Here is a 24,971-nt window from a genome sequence, read left to right as displayed (position 1 = left end):
GCGACTGGTCACTAGTGTGATGCATGCATGGCTTTCCCATTCAAGGAAACGCGCAATATGTACTTGTATTTCCTCCTTAATTGTAACATGTGGTGATAGATAAGATAATACGCACGAACACCTGTCCACGTGTCACGATTTCCCACGCAAATCCACCGTTAACCAACTGTGCTCACTGCATACTAATTCAAAATGGTCCCACCTTGGGAGGCTGAGCTGTCTTATTAGCTTCTTCTCCTCGTACGAACCTTGCCACCACCTTCCTTCAACGTTCCCCCATCGCCATTTACTCAGTCATCAACCCCAGCTGGCTCCTCTTCATTCTCTAACCCTCACTCTCCCACTCCTCACTTTAATTTCCTCTTCTGCAACCTCCAAATCCAAACCCATATCATTATTATATATATAACACCATCGCTACCACACTCTCCAACAACTTAAACCTTCTAAACATATATAACCAATTCACTTGTATTTTCCCACTAATATAATGTTTACCTTCACTACTACTCACTCTAACTCCACCACATGGCCGGCTGTTAACTCTGAATTCTCCACTTCCTATGACACTTCCTCGCCCGTTTCTGACGCAAGTACCAGTGGAGGCGGCGCTCATGGTTTCGTGTTTTCTGACGAGGAGGTGCTGCTGGCGGCAACCCATCCCAAGAAGCGAGCGGGGAGGAAGAAGTTCAAGGAGACACGTCACCCTGTGTATAGGGGTGTGAGGAGGAGGAACTCTGATAAGTGGGTTTGTGAAGTTAGGGAGCCAAACAAGAAGTCTAGGATTTGGTTGGGGACATTTCCCACGGCTGAGATGGCGGCGCGTGCCCATGACGTGGCAGCAATCGCCTTGAGAGGCCGCCATGCCTGCCTTAACTTTGCTGACTCCGCGTGGCGGCTACAGTTGCCTGCCACGTCAGATGCCAAGGCCATCCAGAAGGCTGCAGCAGAGGCTGCCGAAGCCTTCCGACCTAGGTTGGCCTTGGAGACTAATGACAATTCCAAAGAAAGTATCGATGATGAGGTGGCAGTGACGGCAGCCGTGCCAAAAGAAGAGGAGCAAGGAGTGTTTTGTATGGAGGAGGAAGAGGCCGAGACGGTGTTGGGATTGCCGGAATCATTGAGAAATATGGTGCTCATGTCCCCAACACATTGCATGGGGTATGAGTACGGATATGATGACGTGGACGTTGGTGATACTGAGGTGTCATTATGGAGTTTTCCAATTTAGTTTTTTAACTAATGTGTTTGTCTGGTTTTGTTTTCTTTTTTGTAATGCATGTATCTGTACTTGTTTTTAATCTCTTGTACGGATACTCTTTTGATAAAGACTCAAACAATAATGTCTCTTCATTTTCCCTTATTGTGAGCCCCTAGTTCTTTTATAGTGAAAGTGACTAGGAATGGGTAGGAATGAAGTTATTCATGTACAAAGGATATCATTGATGTTTTTGGATGAGAATCCTTTAATTAGCAGCAATCATAACAGTGCTACTTCTTTGATGATTGAAATTTGAATTGAATTTACTAAGAAAAAAAAAATTAGGATTTCTAAGTACGTTTCATTTTTCTTAAGATAAGGTGCTAAGTGACAAAGTGGCCAACTTGCTCTTTGATGACCCTCTTTGAATAGAGCTAAAGGCGGCTAAGTTATCATTTTTGACTAAAAAATTGTACAAAAGCACTATTTCTACAACAGAATTCAGTAATTTACTCAATAATTCAATTGTACAAGTTTACATAGGTTATGAGGAGGAGTATATTTAAAAAGTTCTATTCAATATTACAAATTATTTTAAGAAGTAACGTTGCAGTTAAATACCTAATTTACAAGCATATCAGTATGATTCTCCACACAAGGAGAATCGTGTAAAATCACACAAGGCATGCTTGTAAGTTTGCCAAAATAACATTTCCTAAGCTTGTACTGATTTGTAGCTTTTAGGTGGTATAATATGGCCAAGAGAGATTTTGCTACTATACACGCTTCTTGACGTACCTTGAGTTCATCCATATCTTAAGACCTTAATTCAATAGTTCTGACTTCTTAAAGTTCTTAGAAAATAATTGCTGCTAAGTTTCAGGGTAAGAGCAATGTATCAGCGCCAGAAACAGAAAAAAAAAATTCTAATTAGAATATTTCCAGAATCGTGGAGATGTTTCATGGTTGGATGTCGGATGATATGAAGTAATACAACTTTTTTTTCTCTTTTCTATTTTTAGGTGGACAGCATGAAATAATACAAGGTCGACGATATTTCTGTATTATTGTTATGTGGATCCTACTCACTGACCTCATTCATTATCATTGGTATTAGTATTTGGTTTATCATATGTGTACAATATATAGTAACACACACCTAGCAAGACGACTCCAGAGTACTAAAGTATATACTAAATTAATAATTTATATTAAAATATAAAATATATATTAAAAATAAATTAAATAATATACACAAATACATATTAACTGATCTAGTGGTTAGTTTTTAGTATACATATAACAATTTTATTTGACTTCTGATATCTCCTTCTTTTCTTTTTCCTTCTTTTTGTTGCAAAAATGGTGGGGAAGGGAAAACATAGCAGTAAGGAAATCCTTCACTAGTTTATTTCAAAGCCAAAGTTCTTATAAAAAATAAAAACAGATATCTGTTATACTAAGCACTAGCCTTCTAGATTAGTTGATTCATCAAAGGGAGGTTGGTGTTTTGAAAAGGAGTAGTAGACATTGCAAATTTAAATTTTACAAAGAAAATATCTCTAACAAATGAGGAAAACAGGTGTTAAACAAAGTAAAAAAAGACCAAATAAAACCATCGTGTTAAGCATTACAAAATAAATGCTATACACGAGGAAAATTGATACGAGCCCATTAACAACAGCAGCTACTTCTGACCCAACACAAAAGCTGAAAGCGATGAGAAAGCAATTGAGCCACCGTTAGCTGGGCAGAGAAATAAGCGTGTGAAGAAGCAACTAGCTTGGATGAAAAACTAGGAGCTGTGAAATAGAGCTGGTTACTCTGCTCAGACATCCAAGCTGGTTGCTTCTTCCCACGCTTGTTTTTCTGCTCAGCTTATCTGGCCCAATTGCTTTCTCATCGCTTTCATTTTCTTGTATTGGACCGAAAGTAGCAGCTGTTGTTAATGGCTCATATCAAAAATGAAAGAGAAAGTTCTGATGTACAAATCAAAGTAGGCATAATAAGAAGCCATCTTTCACCTAATCCTCCACCCCTTCTACCCATTTGAGTCATTCAACAAGCACTGCTATTTCACTTTCTTTAGAAGTGATGTGGTTCTAAACTCAGCATCATCTCTTATGAAACTCCACCAAAGGAATGTGAGAGGAATGGTTGTTGCATGCCACAATGCATGAGCATCCACATATCCCTTGTAAGGTGGGAAATCGTAATTCTCCAAGAACATAGCTACTCCTCCTCCAACTACCACCAACCATAATTTCCACCGTGCTGGATGCTTGGAAATGCCGGCCCATACCGCCCAAATAAGAAGCTGCAAAATGGCCATTATCATGCAAACTTTTACGTTCAAACCTGAAAAGAACAGTCGACACATCAGCATACGTGTGCAAGATTGGTATACTGCATAGAAGGGGACAGAGAGCAATCTTAAGAACAGAAGATTACCATAAGCAAGATCATAGAAGTTCAAATACATGATATGAGTTGTCACAAAAGCAATCAAGGGAGCGGAAATCATAACTCTTGTAGCTTCATCCCTCACATTAAAAGCTCGAAGAATTGCTAGGATGAGGGTATATCCAAGTAATGCCACAGCAGAAGAGTAATCTAGTTTCTGTGTTAGCTCTACATCCCTACAGATAACGAAGTTTATTTAAAATACACATTAAAACCCTCCAGAAAAAGGTCCTATTATAATCACAGAAATGAAATATCAAACAAAGCATAGCTGGCACAGATCCCTTGTAATAATATATATTACTAAGGATGATCATAATCTACCTTCTTTAAATTGTCTTGTGATGTAGTCAGTATAAATATTTTATGATCATAGTGGTGTAAAATTTCAAAATAGATATGCCTAAAGTGTAAGAAAATTAGTAAGGAACTAACAAGAAACTAAAATTGTGCTACAGGGGTTGTTACTATAAGTCTACAACACTGAAACAAGATTTAGTATAGAACATAAATGGTAATCACTAGCAAACAACTTACCTACTATGAAAAACAGCACTCCATAACCATGAATTCATAGATAGGATTCCGTAGATGTGCCACAAGCCAGTGTACTCATAATAGGTCTTCTTATCTGGCCTCAAAGGCAAATTATAATACACAAGAATGAAGAAGGACACCCAGCCATGAAACTGTATAGCAAGATTAAGAGCGGACAGAGCAACAGCAACTGGTTCCTGAAACCATATATAACATATCCATGCCACATTGAGAAACTGAAACCAACCAACCCATATAACAACTAAGCTTTTCATATGAGATTCATGAAAGAACCTGAATCCCATAAACACGCCGAAATGGCCATTTTCCATGATACTTGACAGGCTTGTCACCAAGTTTTGTTCTTTCTTCCTCTCTAGCTACCATGCAGTGATACCGACAGTCAGTGCGGCAGTCCCATTGTTTCCACCTCAGGTAAAGGGGTTCATGCATGTACCATGGACCATCAACTGGTTTTCCGTCTGATGAGAATTTACAGTGTTGAAAGCATCTATCACCTACACATCCAGTTTTCTCGCACTGTTCCACGCAACCTCTGAAATTCAATAATCACAATAAAACTGATCATATTGTTGAATAGAACATGGGATAATTTTCTTGCTGTTATCAATAACACAGAAATTTCGTTGATGTGTGTAAATTTTGCAGTTGCTGTTCTGACCTGACTTATTTGCAAATTACAACTTACAACCAACAATAAATAAGCCTCGAACTTTTCTAATATTAAAATTAAAACCACCTTAAAAAAAAAACAAGAGTTAGATTTTTGCAAATGGAATGAGGACCTTATGAAAGTTAAATTCCTTCCATCAAGCTCTTAGACTCTTTAGAACTTAACCAAAAGGGTAAGGAATTATTTGATGTTTTGCATAAAAGTCAAGACTGAAGCTGCATAACCATGGTAACATGTTGTTGATAGATAGCAAAATGTCAAAAGGAGACAAATGCATCCATACCAAGAAAACAGAGAAGCTGAAAGAGAGTCACACACAACTTTGAACAGGATACTTGTGCTTACCTAAATGTGCTAGATAAAGCTATTAACGCTGAAACATCATATGTATAAAAATGTTCAAGCAATTGCATGAAAAAGATTCAAACTGCTTGAAGCATGAGAGTTGCGCAGGATGTGTGAATGATGATGAAACCCAGGTGAATCTCACAATAACAGCAGCAATAAAATTTCCTATACTAATGCCATAAAATCCCCATTCAATCCAAATTACTTCTTTTTCTGGGAGCAGGGTTTCAATCTCATCTTCTTCTCAACATATCAGTCCTCGTCGGTCGTAACCATAAAGAATAAAGACCAACCTAGTTGCTGTGACCTTAGATTTATTATACTAATAGGAATTTTAATTATTACATAGACTTATAATAGTGAAAATAGATATTTCACTAATCAAATCAAAGGGCATTTATGCAAGGTCAGGAAATAGTTGAAACTTGACAACAATTTCCCTTGCTTACCTCAATAGATGACCAAAAAATGAGTCTCACCAGGTATGCCATAACAATTAACACCAACAACACAAAGGCATGCCATTTTATTTACATAAAGTCAATCCTTTACCGTTTGGATTGTAATCCCACGAAAAATAGCTTGTCTTGTTTACCAATTTGAAAACCTCACTTGGAAAAAGCTTCTCCTTTATAGGTTTGTTCTAAACCATGGTTTGGGTTCCAAATAGAAACCAAACACGCCAAATTAGTGATCGAAACATCAATGCCACAACTGTTTTATTGAACATCACAACAGACACAAATTTTAATTACACAAAGACAGAACAACAAAGTTCCGAGAAGAAACAGTACTATGAACTACACACAGAAGATATGATAAGAATGCTTAACAACAGAGATTAAACCCAACAAATATATACATCATCATTCATTTCCCTATGCAGGGACTGAGATTCCAAAAATATACTAAACGGAATCATTCAATATATAGATTAAAAATATTCCAAGACCACCCATTAAACTCTTCCCAAACTATCAAAACACACTATATGATTGAAAGTTCCAATTTTTGTCATGGCAATTATAGTAAAACACCAAATCCGGTTCTAGAGTGAGAAGTTAGAGCAAAATCCAGGGCTCAATAGTACATGGAATTTTATAAAGAGAATGAAGCTCACTTGTAAATCGGATCGGCGTCGCCGTCTTCAGCAGCAGCGATGAGTCGAAGGAGGAAGCATAGAGCAGTGAGGAGCAAGAAGGAATAGCGAAGATGCGGAGCCATCAGATTCAAGTGAAGGAAAAAGCCAAGTCAAAAGGGTAAGAAGGAGAAGGAGGAAGGTGTGGAGATTCCGGAGAGAATCAGCGGCTTTTGCATTTGACGGAGAAGACTAGCTGTTGAAGGAGGAAGAAGGGGAACTGAGTCAACTCGGAGCGAGTTGAGCTGAGCTGAATTGAGTTGAAGTGAAGAACCAAGAATCTCGTGAGAAGATGATATATCTCACAGACGGTTTACGAGGTGACACATGTTGTTCCCTTCTTTATATAGTTTTTTCTATGTTTATTAATTTAATATTTAAATTTTATTTAAATCTTAAATCTTAATAATGGTTCACGGAATGATCTGTATTATAAGTTTACGAGTGAGTAATGATACATGTACATTCAAATCAGTTATTAAAATTAGTCATTAGTATAAAATAAAATTAGAATATCAATACATATTAAAAATGAATTAAACTATATATATTTATATATAAATATATTAATAACTTATTTTAATATATAAATAGTATTTTTGTAAGTTTACTAACATTATTATAATCATGTTAGTTTAACTTAGGCAGTCTTTGACCAATCACACATGTACAATTCATTAATGTGTTAAATGTTTTTTTACTCTTGGTCTTAGTTAGTTAGGGAGAAAATATAAATAAATTCCTTACTTTATTTTTTTTAGAAAAATTACTTTTTTATCAATTTAATTACAAATAAATATTTTCTCTGTTATAAATAGAGGATCGGACATATATTTTTTATTTGTAATTAAATTTGGTGAATAATTTAATTATTATTTTAATAAAATGCTATGAATTATTTATCATTTTCTTTAATTATAGTTTTTGGATTTGACTATAAGAATAAATGATTAATAAAAGATAAGTAGGTAATGATTTTGCAATGACTTGTATATTTTTAAGAAAATAAAATATTAGATACGTTTTTGAAAAAAATTCATGATAGACTTATAATGTCTAAAATAAAACAATATGAAGTCCTTAAAATAGAGAAATGTACTATATTTAAAAATAAGTCAAATGGACAGAGTTGAGTTATTATGTCAACTTTTAATTATCTTAAAAAAAAATTAAGATTTAAATTTTTTATAACATTTTAGTAGATCTGGTGATAATCTTAAAAGAAAATTATTAAAAGAGAGGCATTAAGACCAAGAGTAGGTCTAAGCATGAAGAAATGTTGATGAATATTGAATTGAATAACTCCTTCAATTTGTATAACTTGAATTAGCTTCATACATGATATGGTTGATCTTCAAAATCAGCAAGAAGAGCTCCCATAATCATGGAAATCAGATTCTCTAATCTTCAAGAGGTGATTGGATTCCCACACCATAAGATCTTGCGAAAACCCAGCTCCCAATATATTTGGATAAACCCACGTCAATGCTCATAAATAAGTTCATCATAAAGAGTGCCCACAATTCTATGGAAACATTAATAACCAAGTAATCAACCCCTATATACTTCTTATACACACCAGTACCAAATGATAAAAAAAACCATTGATATTATATTCATGTGTGCTCCTCCAAGATATGATTCCACTTTTATTTTATATTAATTTATGCCATGGATGCATTATTTGGATGCCCCAACAACTCTTCTAATGGCTACTCCCTCTATAATTTATTATTTATTTTTCAGCAGTTGAGGTAACGTGATATGTGTTGATATTGTTTTATCATCAGGAATCTCCTATCATTTATTTAATTAATATTTTTCTCCAGCCTTTTGTGTTTGTATTTGAACTTAACAAATTTGTAACTACTAGTGTGTTGTATCATGTTGAGAAACTCCAAAATAGTCTCACAAATCACAATGCAGAAATAACGTAATGTTTCTATTTTCCTGTTATAGTTAGCTTCTCTAATATTGTCATTGACTCGACACTATTTTAAGGGAATAGATAAATAGAAGTTCCTTTTTTTGACCAATAAATATTTTGGATTAAAAGTCCAATATGTGAATAAATAACACCAACAGTGATCCATATGTTAGTCCATGTTAGCCCAAAACTTTAATGATCATAATTTTTAGATTTCAGCCCATATTAGCCCAATACTAAATAATATCGTCATTTTTTAAATTTTGTAGAAGGAAAGACATACAAGAGACAAGTCAACGAAAAAAATTTATTTTTTTTGGTGACTTCCCTTTTTTTGGTGACTCAAAAAAAATTTATTTAATAAGTTGGATTAGTCTCATAGTTAATTTATTAATCCGTTTAAACAAGACTTGAGATGGTTGGAGAATTGGTTGTGTTACTTAATAACCACATCCGAGTTTAAGTTCCACAAAAAAAAAAAAAAATCTAAAAATGAACACATGTAATATGTATGAGTGTGTGTACATAAATAATGCCTAAAATTACTAACAGTTTAATTCACTTGACAAAAAAATATTATAAGTGAACAAAAATTACTAACATGTCTTATAAGTGAACAAAAATCATTAAAACATTAAATTAAAATATTTTTATTTTTTACTTTAAGTAAACTTATTTTTTTAGTAATGCTATACAGCTAAAAAATATTATTATTTTTTATTAGTAATAATTTATACTTATATCGTTGATAAAATAAATTTTAAAAGACGTAAATGATAAATAAGTGCCTGAAAAATTTAAAACCACAAAAAAATTAAATATTGAATATATATTTTAAAAAATAACTTTAAAGATTAAATTTTAATATATATTTTGGCAATCACTATTAGAAAAATAAAATCATCTCATCCTTAAAATTTGATAAATTTTTCTCAAAAGAGTGAATGACCATATATTTTTAAAAAATAAAAAAATTTAAAAATCAAATTTTATTTTAAATTTTTTGTGCACTTTCTAAATATTTATACAAATGTTACAAAAATTTAAAACTAATAGACAAGCTATTTTTTAAATATAAATTTTTTTATTATTTATAAAAATATAATATTTTTTACTCGTACTTTAAAATTATTTAAAAACTGTTTTATTAACAATATTTTTTATGTATCATTATTTCGAATACTAAATTTTTTGAATATTAAATTAGTAATTACCCATTTCAATATTTATACTAATTAAATAATAATAAAAAAATAATAAAAGTTGTTGGCATGGAGAATTTCTCTTTCTTATAAACAAAACAGGTAGCAATCCTATATTTATATTAAAAAATGCAAGAAAAATTGTAAAGAACGAAAAAAGATAATTAGATATACATATTACAGGTGTCATCATTTCATGTCTTTAAAAATTCTTCAGACAACATTTTCTTCTTCTTCTTCGCTTCTTGTTCCAAATTCCATGGCGCTCTCTCTGTGTCACAGTCCTCTTCCTTTTCCATGTTCTCATTCTTCTCTCAAACCGAAGCTCGCTTTATCTCTCTCTCGCTCTTCTTTCTCACCCACTCTCTCCTTCTCTCCTGCTTCCAATGTCAAGTTCACCACTGCCACACCAAGTGCCTACGTCACGGGCCCCGGTTCGGATCCAATCTTCGCTGAACTGGATCCAAAGCTTGACGGGTCGGGTCAGGATAAACCCAACACCCCACCCAAGGTCATAAGCTGGGGGTTGCTATGGATGCTTCTCATGAAGCACAAGCTGAGGCTGATTCTTTCGCTTGCAACTCTCATTGCTTGCTCCACTTGCACTCTTTCCATGCCCATTTTTTCTGGTAATTCAAAACTTCTTTTGGGTTTTCTTCATTTTAGCTTAATTGCTTTAAAGTTCACAGCTTTGTGTTTTTCATTTTTCATGGGATTTTCATAAAGCTTTTTTTTTTTTAATTGTTAGTTTGTACTGTGTTTGGGTGGATCATAGGTTAATGAATTTTTTTCATTATGCTTGGATCAAATCAAAGGCTTACGTAGCGATGAAAATGAAAAAGGAGAATCAGCTCTTATGTACTATGTACTGTTTCATAGGAAAATAAAGCGGTTTTATCCTCTTTATTGTCACTAAGATATTTTTTTTCCTTCATTATTCAAATTGGGGTGTATAGGGAACAGAAATAGTAAAAATCTTAATTTCAAAGCAGTAAAATCGTTCTGCTTCAATTTGTAAGATACAATTTCCAATTTTAATCACAATTGTAATTTTTAATACAAGGAAGAAAGTAATGATTCCCTTTTCAGTCTAGTTCCAGTTAGGATTCGTGAATGAAAAGAATTGAAATGAAATGAAATGCAGTGTCAATGGAAAATATTTCATTTTTAATATTAAGATTTTCTAGGAGCCATTATGAATCACTACATAAGATGGTATTTTAGTATTAGAAATTATACTATTCAGAATGATGTACTATAGCTGTTGATTCCTTTTTATCTTCTTTACTGGTGCAATGCATTTGCAGAAATTTCTGATTGAATGTTGAAGGTTGGAAGTATTTTTATTACACATTCTTATGTGCTATTGATTTTCTGTAGGGCGGTTTTTTGAAGTCCTTATTGGTGTTAGACCAGAGCCATTGTGGAAGTTGCTCAGTCAAATTGGAGTGCTGTATGCAATGGAGCCACTTTTAACCGTTATTTTTGTTGTAAACATGAACACTGTATGGGAGAAAGTTATGTCAACTCTTAGAGCTCAGATCTTTGGCAGAATATTGATTCAAAAGGTAAAGTCAATTCTTTCTCAATTTTTGCTTGCCACTTATATTTTATTTCTTGTTTTTCTATGTCATTTCTCTCGAAGAGAGTTGTTTGTTAGAACATGCATGGTAGCTTGAAATTTGAGTCTATAAGTTTTTCTGGCTTTGCTGTAACTAAGTGTTCTTTCTTTTTATGCAGGTTGAATTTTTCGACAAATACAAGGTATGTGTATGGGTTATTCATTTATATGTGCTTTTACTTTGCTATTTGTGATACTTAGACTTAGAGCTGTGATAATGTGCCAAATAAACATTGTCAATAATAATTGCACTGTCACCTTTACCTTAATTTTATGCATGGTATTTTCTTGTCTTTGTCCTTCTCCTTCTGTCTATTTCTCTACATTACTTTCCCATCCAGCGAGTTCCCTTATCTACTCCTTTCGGTTATATCTTATGTGTATTAAGAATTTTACACGTATAAAAAAATCTCATTTTTCTATCCCATATTGTTTTAGTCTATTTTAGTTTTATTTAAGCATTGGTAGGTGCTAGAACAACTGTGCTTTCTTTGTTTGCTCTTTTTAGGTTGGAGAACTCACTGGTTTGTTAACATCTGATCTGGGTTCCCTTAAAGATATTGTGAGCGAGAATGTCTCAAGGGATCGCGGTTTCAGGGCATTATCTGAGGCAAGCAACTCTACATCAATGAGAAGTGAGCTTTGTATTTCCTATATTTAAGCATGTGTGTGATGTCTTTTTTCAATTTGTTGGGTTAACTTTCCTTCATTTCTTGAGGAGTGGGAGTTTATTTTACAACAGTTAGATGTCTGAGTACATAAATTGCTTCCTTATCTTTCAAGAGACAACCCGTGTTTTTTTGGTTACTTACTTACTTATGTCACACTCATGCTTATTTTAGTCTGCATTCTGTAGCTTATGTTTGCCATTGCATCTTCTGTTTTCTCTGTTCTTGTAGGTCATTGGGACAATATTCATTCTTTTTTCTTTATCCCCTCAGCTAGCCCCACTTCTTGGTATTCTGATGCTCACGGTTTCTGTCTCAGTCGGTAAGTTTCTATTGTACTTGATGTATTAGTCTAATGGCCAGGTTGTTCTAGGTTCGACTCTAATAGTATTGTGATTTATTATTATCAAGTGTGGGCATATTCAACCCGTTTCTTTGTTCTTGTAGCTTGAATTAGAAATACATTACTATAAAAGTATCATATATAGAAAATTTGAGTCATGTTGCTTGTCAATTTGTGTTTTCTTCTGCTGATTCTTTTAGTTCTCTGAAGCTGTCTACAAGAGATCAACATTTCCTGTTTTCAAAGCACATGGGTTGGCCCAAGCATCAATAGCTGATTGTGTATCAGAAACATTCTCTGCTATTCGAACAGTGAGTTCTCCATGGTTTATACTTCAAATTTATAGTAACTTTGTGCATTGTAAAGTCTTGTATTTGTAATAGACAGTTGATAACAGTAAAATAAATTATTACAGGTAAGATCTTTTGGTGGTGAAAAGCGGCAGATGTTTACATTTGCTAAACAGGTAAGATTATTCAAGAACGAATAGGTTTTTGTTGTGAAAGGCTTGACACCTCTAATTATTAGTTCTTTACAGGTTCTGTCTTTCCAGTCAAGTGGGATAAAGCTTGGTACTTTCAAATCTTTTAATGAATCTATGACCAGGGTTGCTGTTTATATCTCTTTGATTTCATTATATTGTCTTGGAGGGAACAAAGTTAAGGCGGTAAGCAGTTCTAATCTGTTCAAAATTTATGTTTTTCCATTTATATTTCTCTCTCACTGTTTCTTTTGCAACAAGTTCAACCATTAAAATAATATTTTTAAGTTGCTTTAGTTTCTGTTCGCAGGGTGAGCTCTCTGTCGGAGCTATGGCATCTTTTATTGGATATACTTTCACTTTAACATTTGCTGTAAGGAAATTAAGTTGTGACTTGTTATTTATTTCATCTTATCTCTTGATCTTCACTTGACTGTCTGATATTATATCATTTAGGTTCAAGGACTGGTTAATACCTTTGGGGATCTTCGAGGAGCTTTTGCGGCCGTTGACAGGATCAACTCTGTTTTATCTGGAGTTCAAGTTGATGATTCTCTTGCCTATGGCTTAGAAAGAGAACTAAGGCAACAGAAAGCAGTGGATGATGAGAAATATAAATTATTCTTCTCTAATAGTTCAACTGAGAAAAACCAAATGCATTACATGTCGGCACTAAAAACATCTAGCAATTTGTTTAGCTTGGCTTGGTCTGGAGATGTTTGTCTTGAAGGTATCTCTACTGCATCATTCTTCATATCCACACCGTTGTGCTTTTCTAATGAATAGCTTAACTGCTTCAAGACCCATGTTTGCTAATGTTCTTCAGTGCAAGCTTTATTATCTTAATTTTTTCTCCTTAATTTGGTTTTTCCTGCGAGGAACTGTCCAATCTAAAGTTTGTTTTAATGTATCATGTAACAAAACTCATGCATGTGAGCTTGTCTTCTTATAATAAACAGAACGACGACTAAGTATCACATTAACACAATATATTTCTTTTTCCTTTTCTCTTTTTAGTTATGCTTACTTGCCTATTTTATACTGCAGATGTCTATTTCTCTTATCCTTTAAGGCCAGATGTGGAAATCTTACGTGGGTTAAATTTAAAACTAAATTGTGGAACTGTAACTGCACTGGTAGGTTCTAGTGGCGCAGGCAAAAGTACCATAGTGCAGCTATTGGCTAGATTCTATGAGGTTTAACTTCTGTTTCATAAGTTGATAGTTGAAGTTTCATTCTATTTCGTTGTTTCGAGAATTGATGGTGCCAAATGGTATTTTATTCTGCAGCCAGCAAGAGGTTGCATAACGGTTGCGGGAGAGGATGTAAGAACATTTGACAAGAGCGAATGGGCCCGGGTTGTCTCTATTGTAAATCAAGTATGAAAACCAAAACTAAAAACAAGAGAGACTAAGAATCATGTAGCTTCATGAATGATACACTAACACTAAAATGTTACAGGAGCCTGTTCTCTTCTCGGTGTCGGTTGGAGAAAATATTGCATATGGTCTTCCAGATGAGAATGTTTCTAAGGAGGATGTCATTAAGGCAGCAAAAGCTGCCAATGCTCATGATTTTATCATCTCACTTCCACAGGTTTGTTTATCTTCATTTTCAGATTGTTTTACAAAGTTAAAAGTACTAACTTGTTTGTTTACTGTTCATATTTTGGTGAAAACTCGCATATAGTTGTCTTCATGTAAAGTTAATAGTTAAAAACCGTTAGATGATTTAACATGTTTGAGTAAATTATCATTTAACTATTCTCAACTATCAACTTCGCATGAAAACAACTGCATGTAAGTTTCACCTTATATTTATCTGAAAGGGCTATGATACACTTGTCGGTGAGCGTGGAGGCCTATTGAGTGGAGGACAGAGGCAGGTATCGTCGAGTTTATATATAACCCTTCCCTTTGCATGAACATGCACCGTTAAATTTCATGCATGCACATTCAGCGGTTCTTGACTTCAGTGTATCTAAATTGCAGAGAATCGCCATAGCCCGAGCTATCTTAAAGAATGCTCCAATCCTTATACTGGACGAGGTGATATTCATGTCGAATTCTATATACTTTCCATCAACAATGAGGTAGTAATGCTGGCAACATGTAGCCATGATAATCTTAACAGTATTTCCTTGCTTTGCAGGCCACGAGTGCGCTGGATGCTGTCAGCGAGCGGCTGGTACAAGAAGCTCTCAACCATTTGATGAAAGGGAGGACGACACTAGTTATAGCTCATCGATTAAGCACGGTTCAAAATGCTCATCAAATTGCGCTTTGTTCCGAAGGGAGGATCGCGGAACTAGGCACACATTTTGAGCTATTGGCTAAGAAGGGCCAATATGCTTCCCTGGTTAGCACTCAGAGGCTTGCATTTGAATGAAATTATGCTATGATAGTCTTAGTCACACAAGATAGTCATGCTTGTGACATGAAGATGCATTTTTTTTGTTGGCTGGCCAAAACAGATTGAAATTGTCTTGCAAATGGAGAAATGTGTCATAACAGAAAAAGATATATGATGTATAGTTACAACAAGAGCATTAGGTTATAAGGAAAAAAAAAATGACATTTAAAACAATATTTCCTTTATATCACATGTGATACTCCGATTTCCATTTTGGTAAATTAATCGAAATCGTCCCCGAAAAATACACGACTTGATCACGTTAGTCCTTCCGTCAGTTGGATGATGATGTGTCACGTTAAGTAACACGTGGCACATGATGACGTGGTGGGTTAATGTTACGTGTCACAAGATGATTGGTTGATGTGTCAAATTAGTGACATGTGGCACACTACGTGTTATGTCACGTGTCACTTGACATGTAAAAAAATTATTTATAATCAAAATAGTCCTTGAAAGTTCAGACGTAAGTCATTTTATCTCTAAAATTTTAAAAATTAATCAAATTAGTTATTATATAATTTTTTTATTTTTTCTTGATAATATTAAATTTAAAATATTTTTCTGATACTACTAATTTTAATAGAAATGTAATTGACAAACAAAAAATTAGTAATTGTATATTTTTTTCTAAATAAATTATATGATAAGGTTATTAATAACCAATTTATATTTTTCTAAATAAATTTATTTTAAAAAAATATCTTTATTATAATTATATTACAATATTATAATTAATATTTAATGAATAATGCATAATTATACTAATTTAAGAAAGTTTTTATTATCTATCTATTATATTATATTATATATTATATATTATATAAAAATAAAATTTATGCACTTAATGATAGAACTGATGTGGCATGCTCTTAAAGTATTTCCTAATTTATTTCATTTAATTCGTTAAAACAAATCAATTATAATTAATTAATTATATCAATTAATTAATTTAATTAGACATTCAATTTTCACTATTTATTATAATTTATATGAATTAATTAATTTAATTAATTATATCAATTAATTAATTTAGTTAATTATATTAATTATTTTATTTGATAGGAGTAAATATCAAATTATTTAATAAATAGTAAATATAATAATAACAAAATATATGAATTAATTTAATTAGTTTATTTTTCTCAATAACATCTATTTATATAAGATCAAATGTTTTTTAGCCATTCGCTCTTTTTTTTCTCTCTCTTCCTCCCTCCCTCCGTTCCCCCTCTCTCGTGTTTAGAGTACAACAAGTATAATTACCTATGTCATGCATGTGATAAGATTGAAATTATAATTTTAATTTTTTTAAATTAATTTAAATTATAATAATTTGATTAATAAAAAAGTAACATGTTATACATTATTTTTTTAATCTAGTGTTAATTGAATTAATTCTAAAATGGTTATTAATTGGTTTTAATAATCTACTTTTTTCAATAAATCAGACATATATACTGAATATGATCATAAATAATATAGTAATAGTTAAATCCACTAACAAATATATTGGCTATTATCACACTATAAAAAAAATTAAATATAAAGGCTATTAGCACTTATAAATCTATAAAATCGCACTGTTTTTGATTCGTGCAAAAGTTTACTTATCAAATAAACTTAATATATGAACAAAAAATATTTATAAAATGGACCTAGCATCACTTGAAATAATCATGGAAAATAATCAACTTACCTTATTATCCATGAAAACCATTTCTATGTAAGTCGTCTTATTCTTGTCAACTTTGGATGAGACTTTCCATAACTTTATATATTAATTTTGTTATATATATATATATATATATATATATATATATATATATATATATATTACCATAGTTTTTCTTAATATATACATATACATAAATAATTTCATACATATACATAAATAAAAAAATATGAATTATATTTTGTTAAAAATCTATGTTATCGGTTATTAAAAATATTTAAATCATATATATTAATTAGTTTTTGTTATAATTATTTCATTATATATATATATATATAATTATTTTTTATTCTACAATTGTGTAATAATTTTTTATTTTTTATATCCATATATGTTTTTCGATTCCGGCTCCATTTATACGCATATTAATATTTTTTTTCTAATAGTGATATTTTAATTTTTTCGTTTTTGTTTTTTTTACGTATCTTTCTCTTTTTTTAAAATAGTGATGTTTTAGTTATTTTTTAAATATATTTTTTTTAATAATTACATTACTAATCTGAAATATAAAATGAGAAAAAAGGTGAAATATATATATCCAAGAAAAAATAATCTTAAAAATCAAAAAAAAAAAGAAATTTTATATTAAAAAATGTAAAAGTAATATATTCAAAAAGAATAGTCGTAATATATAAATTGAGTCAATAATTTAAATTTCTCCAAAACTAATTAATCAAATACCAATATTAAAAATAAATTACTTAAATAATATTTAATCTATTCTAGTCCTTAGACACGTATAGATTAGAGTCATTCTCGTAACAATAACTAAGTGAAACAACATCGTAAGTTCGAACATTTAGAATTTGTCCAAATTTAAACCATTCTCTTATTCTTTGAAAACCTTCTCTATCCCTAATAGAGTTGAATCGCAATTCTTTTTATGAAAAAAGAGTTACCGAGGTGGCTTTGATGTATTGAGACCAAAATCCGAAAGTCACTATTTATATTTAATTGTGACATCCATTAAATCCTAAAGACCAAATAAAATAGTATCTCTAATTTTATTCTCATCTAATTCTAAATCAAAAGTAATAATGACTAATTTAATTCGGCATTTATGATAATAAATAAGATGACCATAATATAAAATAACTTAATTTACGAATATAATTAATATATATAGTATCCATAAATAGATTAAAAAATAATAATTTGGTAACAAAATAATCATTCAATAATCATAACAAAACTATACATCTAATTAGATAATATAATAACACATAAAATATTTTTAAACACATAATTCATCCCAATTTATCATAAAATTATTATTACTTAGCAGTTAGTAGGGTTCAATATAATTATAGTTGTCATGTGTTAATTTTCAATTTTTTTTAGATTTATTCTAATTTATTTTGTGACTTTAGATTTGATTAAGTTATAATTTTTATTTTTTAAGTTAATTTAAATTAACTGTTTTTTAGAATATTTTTAATTTGTGTTTTAAATGTTGGAAAGAGATAATTTTATTTTTTGAATTTAATTTAAATTAACTAATTTTTAAAATGTTTGAATTTGTATTTTAAATATTAGAGGGAGAAAATATATAAAACATTAAATCTATGCAGTGTTTATTGTAATTAATTATTTAAATTCATATAAAAATGAGTTTAATGTTTTTAGAACGTAAATTAAAATTATTATTAATAGAAGGTTTTACTCTTTTACAAGTATTATTACGAATGTACTATGTGTATTCATACTGAGACTAATCTTTATTGTCAATTCCTTGGCCAATGAGTTTAATTGATAAATTTCTTGCCACTTCTTGCACCAGCGATTTTTCACTAAGAATTAGAATATTTATGTATGTGGAGGTAAATGAGAAAAATTTGTATTTTTTTTTTCAAATTTTTTTTTCTTTTATTAATAGAAAGTTTCACCCTTTTATAAGTATTATATTCTAATAAATGCATACAATGGCACTAGAGCTTAAACTTTGTACAATTTTCTATAATAAATTTTTTGACCAATAACTTTAACATTTGTTCTAATTAAATCTTAAAAAAAAAAACTCAACAAAGGTTGATCTTAACAGATACATGGTTAAATTGATATTTATTTATTAGATCAAGCCTTGAAAACTTAACCATCAAATAAATTGAATTTGGAAAAAAGGTGTTACGGTGGGTAACCGGAGATTAATAAGATGGTGGACGTTTGATGGCCCAGGTGTGTGAAGGAGGAGAACTCCAGGTGTGTCTGTGACTCGGGAGGCTCCGTCCGACCTGTGCGCGTGAACGAATGGGGGGTGGTACCTGCAAAGACACTCCGATACCTAAGTTAGCAAGAGTGGGAGCAGGTCTAGAGAGTATTGGACTTAGAGATACCTGAGGCGTGTCAGTGTACTTATAGTGGTGAGCCAATAACCACCGTTGGAGTAGTGCCGTATCTTTAGGATATTAACCGTCCCATTATCTTAGGGAGGTTAAGATATGACTTTATGAAGTGGTTAGAGAGATTTTAGGAGCAGTTACTCATTTGAATGAGTGTTTATCTGCCAGCCAATCTCATAACCGACTTCTTCATACTAAGTCGTGGTTGACACCGACTTCTTAAGTGGAGGTCGGTGCTTTGCTAGGCTTAATCTATTGGATCAGGCCTTTTGATTGGACCTGGGCCCTTAACATTGGGCCTGGGTATGAACAGTGCCCCTACTTGAGCCCAAGATCCTTTCAAGGCTTGGGTTCAAGTATTTAACTCGGGTTCGTAGCCGACCTTCACGGGTTTTGAAACCGACGTGATTTTCGCGACCTTTTGTTTCTGACAGTTACGTCAATTTAAGCGTCGTGTCCGTTGAGGAAGCGTTTAGGGATTGAGGGCTTTGGTAACGGTGCAATCTCATTTATGACTGCCTCGTTTTTACCATTATGCCCCTTAGTATGTTTATAAATGCTTTCCCTCTCTTTCGTTTTTCCATTTCTGCAATCTTTCAAAACTTCTCATTCCTTGTTCGTGCTATATTGGTGTGCTTGAAGATTTCCGCTCTCTCCAACCTTCATTTCTTGGATAAAGGTTAGCTTTTATTTCTTCCATGTCATGCCTTATGTTTGCATGTTTTGTTTTGTGAGTGGATAGGTTGGCCTGTAGATTCTAGCTTCGTACTTCTCCTCTTTAGGGGCCGTGTTTTTTTATTTTTCTTTTTCTTTTTCCTTTTTGTAGGTTTCTGCCACTTTTCTTTATATATAAAAAAAATGGCTTCCGTAGATGTTCTTTCTTTGTGGGTTGATGACACCGTTCTTGGGGAGGAACCCCTGGTCGACGCTGAGTTTATCACTCATCTTCGTACTCATCACCGGCTCTGTACTTCGGAGGAGGACGAGCCAAAATATGAACTGATAATCCCGGGTCCTGAAGACCGGGTCTGTTTTGGGAGAGTTAATGAGGCGGCCCCTCATTTGTTCTTCATGTACGAATGTATGATCACCCGTTTGGGTGTTTTTCTTCCTTTCTCTGATTTCGAGATATCCGTTTTGCACCACTGTAGAGTTGCCCCTACTCAACTTCACCCCAATTCTTGGGGTTTTTTGAAGATCTATCAGTTTATTAGCCACGCTCTGGACTTTCCGACCTCTCTGAGGATTTTCTTCTTTCTCTTTCATATGACTAAGCCCTTCAGTGGGCTAAACAACAAACAGCAGTGGGTATCCTTCCGAGCCATACAAGGTCGGAGGATTTTCACCCTCTTCGACGAATCTTTTCATGACTTCAAAAACTATTTTTTCAAAGTACAAACTGTAGAGGGTCACCATCCCTTCTTCCTTGATGAGCACTCTTCCCCTCGCTTTCCCCTTTATTGGTTGGCGGCCTCCCCTCGTGAAAAGTATGGTCCAGATGATCTGGACGAGGTGGAGGCGGCCATTGTGGGGTTTTTCCGAGAAGCGTGGGGGAGGGCCCCATACTTGGATACCAGAAAAATCCTTCAGGGCACGCCGACTTTTGTTCAATCTCAATTAGGTAGCGCATGCATTCCTAATTTCCGAGTTGTTTCTACCGACTTGAATGTTACCGACTTATAACTGTTGGTTGTTTTCCTTTGTAGATATGGCAAGGAAGAATGCTCAGGAGGCTTACCAAAGGGTCCAGGAGGCTAAAGCGAAGTCCCGAGCTAGGTCCGGTGGTGCCAGGGCGATCACCTCTCCTCCTCCTCCTCCTCCTCCTCCTAAAAATACTGGCACTCCTTCTCAACCCCTTGTCATTTCTTCCTCGAGTTTGTCTCGACCACCCCCTTCTGCCCAAATTCTCTCCGAGCCAGAAAAGAAGAAGCGTAAGGCTCTAGAGTCTGGCTCTTCTTCTTTTGATGATGGGGTTAAGACGGATGCTATGGCATTCGTCCGAAAGAACATCTATCCTTTTATCAGTATGGATGATGTTTCTGTTCGAAACCACCTCACCACCATGGCTGAGGAGAGTTTTAGGGCAGCGGGTGTTTGTGGCAAACTTTTGGACATTTTCGAGAAGGCTCCCCTCAGCTCTTTGGGGGCATCCTCGAGGGTTGAGGAGTTGGAGGGGAGGCTTCTTATTTATGAAAAACATGAGAAGGAGTTGATGGAGGAGAGAGATAAGTTGAGGAAGGAGAGGGATCACCTTAAGGAGGAGGAGGGTAAGCTGCGGGCTCAGTGTACTTTGGAGGCGAATTTGAGGAAAACGGCACAAGACAGCTATCACAGTTTATTTCAGGATATTGTGGCCGTGAGGAAGGACTTGTTGAATTCTCGGAACGCATACGCCGAGTTGGAGGACTCTATTGCCGATGGCGCCGAGGAGTCTTGGAGAATTTTCCTGGAACAAGTCAGAGTTATCGCTCCCGACTTGGATCTTTCTCCTTTGCATCCTGACAAGGTCGTCATCGATGGTGCTATCGTGGATCCTCCTGCTCCCGAGGTTGTTTCCGAGTCAGATTTAAAGACTCGGGGGCAGAGGATTATCGAGTCTCCTCCTCATTCTAAAGAATCTCCGAGTTCTTCCTCCATTCCTCCGACTGGTCCTGGCGGCGCCCCTCCTGAATCTGGCGGTGGTGATTCCTCTACTCCCTTGAAAAGATAACTTTGTTTTTTATGGCTATATGGGGGCTCGGCCTGTGAGTCCCCCCTTTTTTAAACTTTATTTATTGTTGGTGTTTGTGTGAACAATTTCCTCTGGCCTTTTAAGGCCGTAAACAAAATACTTTGGCAAGTGCCCCTTTTTTGAATAAAGGGTTTTGATTTAATCGAAATACCCTTTTTTGGATAAGGGTTTTGAGTTTACCTTGTGCGTGTATGCTTTTTCTAAATTCCCCTTAGTTTTTCTTGAAAACCTTTCTCCTTGTTTTTCGTTTTAAGGATTTTCGGGACATCCTTTAAACTTCCTTCTAGGTTTTGCTATCTCTTTTTGTTATCCCTTAGACTCAACTTGTTTTAGTGAGTTCTTATGACTTAGGTTACTCTTGCGATGCGTTTTTCTTCTACTCGGTTCTACACTCCGATTTAAGGATCGGTGTATTTCCGAGCTTTCCTACTCGGAATGTTGTTCCGACTTATGAGTCGGATTTGTCTTCCGAGTTTCTACGATCGACTCATATAACCTCTTTACACCGACTTGTACCTCGTCGTTTTATCCTGACGACCATCTAGGTCGGTTCATGGGATTTTCACGTTTTGTCGAGCTTAAGTCGGCGTTTCGTAGAAGGATTTAGAAAAATAAAGAAGGATATTTATAAGAGATATTATGAATGAAAAAAGATCTTTATTAATTGGGGAGGTACCTTCTTTCGCTACTAAGGGTCTTGATAGCCTTTTTTCCCTTAGTCTCTACTATGATGCCTCGTTAAAAACCCTTCTCCAGAAAAAACCCTTTTTTGGGAAAAAATCATGAAGTTGGGAAAAGAGTACATCAGGGAGTAGAGTTCGCTTTTAACTGTAGTACCTTTTCATATTACAAGCATGCCACGACCTCGGTAGCTCAGTTCCGCTTAGGTCGGTTACTTTATAATAACCTTTTCCTAAAACTTCTTTGACTTTGTACGGTCCTTTCCAATTTGCGGCGAGCTTTTCTTCTCCCGATTTGTTGACTCCAATGTCGTTTCTGATTAGGACCAAGTCATCTGTAGCAAATGTTCTTCGAATGACTTTCTTGTTGTATCTTGTAGTCATTCTTTGCTTCAGCGCAGCTTCTCTTATCTGGGCGCCTTCTTGGACTTCGGGGAGCAAGTCGAGCTCCTCTTTGTGTCCCCGTATATTTCCGACCTCGTCGTGGAGAATTACCCTTGGGCTTTGCTCATTGATTTCTATTGGAATCATGGCTTCCACGCCATAGACTAGTCGGAAGGGTGTTTCCCCTGTGGCGGATTGAGGAGTTGTCTTATAAGCCCATAACACCTGAGGGAGCTCTTCAGCCCAAGCTCCTTTTGCTTCCTGTAGTCTCTTCTTTAATCCTGCCGGTATGACCTTGTTGGCTGCCTCGGCTTGCCCATTAGCTTGTGGGTGTTCTACCGAGGTAAACTGATGCTTGATTTTCAGACTGGCCACTAGATTTCTGAAGGTGGCATCGGTGAATTGGGTTCCATTGTCTGTAGTGATGGAATAGAGTATTCCATATCTTGTGATAATATTTTTGTAGAGGAACCTGCGACTTCTTTGAGCGGTGATAGTGGCTAGCGGTTCTGCTTCTATCCATTTTGTGAAGTAATCTATTCCCACGATCAAGTATTTGACTTGTCCCGGTGCTTGGGGAAAAGGACCTAACAAATCCATTCCCCATTTTGCAAAAGGCCAGGGAGAAGTGATACTGATGAGCTCTTCTGGTGGAGCTACGTGGAAATTTGCGTGCATCTGACATGGTTGGCATTTTTTCACAAATTCTGTGGCATCTTTCTGCAAGGTTGGCCAGTAGAATCCAGCTCGGATTACTTTTCTGGCTAATGACCTTGCTCCGAGATGATTTCCGCAGATCCCGCTATGTACTTCCTCCAACACCTCGGCGGTTCTTGAGGTCGGTACGCATTTTAACAATGGTGTTGATATTCCTCTTCGGTAGAGGACATTTCTTACCAAAGTGTAATGCTGTGCTTCCCTTCGGATTCTTTTGGCCTCCTTTTCCTCCTTAGGGAGGATGTCGAGTTTCAAGTATTCGACTAAGGGATCCATCCATCCGAGGTTTAAACCGACTACCTCAAGTACCTCCTGCTTATCTTCTGCTTTTGCAACTGAGGGCTCTTGGAGAGTTTCTTGAATCAGGCTTCTGTTGTTTCCTCCTGGTTTGGTACTTGCTAATTTGGAGAGGGCATCCGCTCTACTATTTAGATCCCGAGTTATGTGTTGGACCTCGGTTTCCGCGAAACGCCCAAGGTGCTCCAAGGTTTTTTCCAAGTACCTCTTCATATTGGGGTCCTTTGCCTGATATTCTCCGCTTATTTGGGAGGTCACCACCTGTGAGTCGCTGTATACCATCACCTTTGTAGCGCCAACTTCTTCCGCTAATTTTAATCCGGCGATCAAGGCTTCATATTCTGCCTGATTGTTAGAAGCCGGGAATTCAAATTTTAAGGAGACCTCTATCTGGGTTCCTTTTTCATCTACCAATATTATGCCCACGCCGCTTCCCGTTTTGTTGGAGGATCCGTCTACATAGAGTTCCCATGTAGTCGGCTTTTCCTCTTGATCTCCTGCGTATTCTGCAACGAAGTCGGCGAGGCATTGGGCTTTAATTGCTGTCCGAGTTTCATATCTCAAATCGAACTCGGAGAGCTCTATCGCCCATTGAACCATTCTCCCCGCAACATCCGTCTTTTGGAGGATTTGCTTCATGGGTTGGTTTGTGCGGACTCTTATTGTATGAGCCTGGAAGTAAGGTTGTAACCTTCGTGAGGCTATTACTAAGGAGTAGGCAAACTTTTCTAGTTTGTGGTACCTTAGTTCAGGGCCTTGCAGGACCTTGCTGATGAAATAGACCGGGTGTTGTCCGACCTCGTCTTCTCTGATCAGGGCTGACGAGACAGCCTTGTTTGCTACGGATAGGTATAGGACGAGGTCTTTTCCCGGTATTGGTCTGGTTAAGATAGGAGGTTGGCTTAGGAACCTTTTGAACTCTTGGAACGCCTCCTCGCATTCCGGAGTCCATTCGAATTGGCATCCCTTCCTTAATAAGGAAAATAGTGGGAGGGATTTTAGTGCCGATCCTGCCAAAAATCTTGAGAGGGCTGCAAGTCGGCCGTTGAGCTG

The 24,971-nt window shown here is 34.9% G+C and overlaps 3 protein-coding genes across 5 annotated transcripts; 2 read left to right on the top strand and 1 right to left on the bottom strand.

The window, feature by feature from the left end:
• Positions 1–272: 272 nt before the first annotated feature.
• LOC130979491 (dehydration-responsive element-binding protein 1C-like) lies at positions 273–1,503 on the top strand. Its single transcript, XM_057902948.1, has one exon. The coding sequence runs from the start codon at positions 491–493 to the stop codon at positions 1,229–1,231; it is 741 nt and encodes a 246-aa protein (XP_057758931.1). The 5' UTR covers positions 273–490; the 3' UTR covers positions 1,232–1,503.
• Positions 1,504–2,707: 1,204 nt separating this feature from the next.
• Positions 2,708–6,681, bottom strand: LOC130982096 (uncharacterized). The gene is made up of 5 exons (XM_057905952.1): positions 6,364–6,681; positions 4,496–4,757; positions 4,202–4,398; positions 3,653–3,840; positions 2,708–3,559 (listed from the first exon to the last, which is right to left on the bottom strand). The coding sequence occupies exons 1-5, from the start codon at positions 6,465–6,467 to the stop codon at positions 3,273–3,275; spliced, it is 1,038 nt and encodes a 345-aa protein (XP_057761935.1). The 5' UTR covers positions 6,468–6,681; the 3' UTR covers positions 2,708–3,272.
• Positions 6,682–9,727: 3,046 nt separating this feature from the next.
• On the top strand, positions 9,728–15,220 carry LOC130979342 (ABC transporter B family member 28). 3 transcript variants are annotated; one of them, XR_009086633.1, is made up of 16 exons: positions 9,728–10,139; positions 10,891–11,078; positions 11,251–11,274; positions 11,640–11,741; positions 12,031–12,121; positions 12,353–12,453; positions 12,558–12,608; positions 12,681–12,809; positions 12,934–12,996; positions 13,080–13,353; positions 13,671–13,819; positions 13,913–14,002; positions 14,085–14,219; positions 14,313–14,508; positions 14,615–14,671; positions 14,775–14,909. XR_009086633.1 is itself a non-coding variant. In XM_057902761.1 (16 exons), the coding sequence occupies exons 1-16, from the start codon at positions 9,770–9,772 to the stop codon at positions 15,009–15,011; spliced, it is 2,118 nt and encodes a 705-aa protein (XP_057758744.1). In that variant the 5' UTR covers positions 9,728–9,769; the 3' UTR covers positions 15,012–15,220. The 3 variants fall into 3 exon arrangements, 2 of the variants coding, with proteins under 2 accessions (XP_057758744.1, XP_057758745.1); XM_057902761.1 differs by having other exon boundaries at positions 14,452–14,508; positions 14,775–15,220; XM_057902762.1 differs by having other exon boundaries at positions 14,452–14,504; positions 14,775–15,009.
• Positions 15,221–24,971: the final 9,751 nt, after the last annotated feature.

This window comes from Arachis stenosperma, chromosome 5, assembly GCF_014773155.1.
Source record: "Arachis stenosperma cultivar V10309 chromosome 5, arast.V10309.gnm1.PFL2, whole genome shotgun sequence".
Classification (NCBI taxonomy): domain Eukaryota; kingdom Viridiplantae; phylum Streptophyta; class Magnoliopsida; order Fabales; family Fabaceae; genus Arachis; species Arachis stenosperma.
This window is presented reverse-complemented; position numbering and strand designations above follow the sequence as displayed.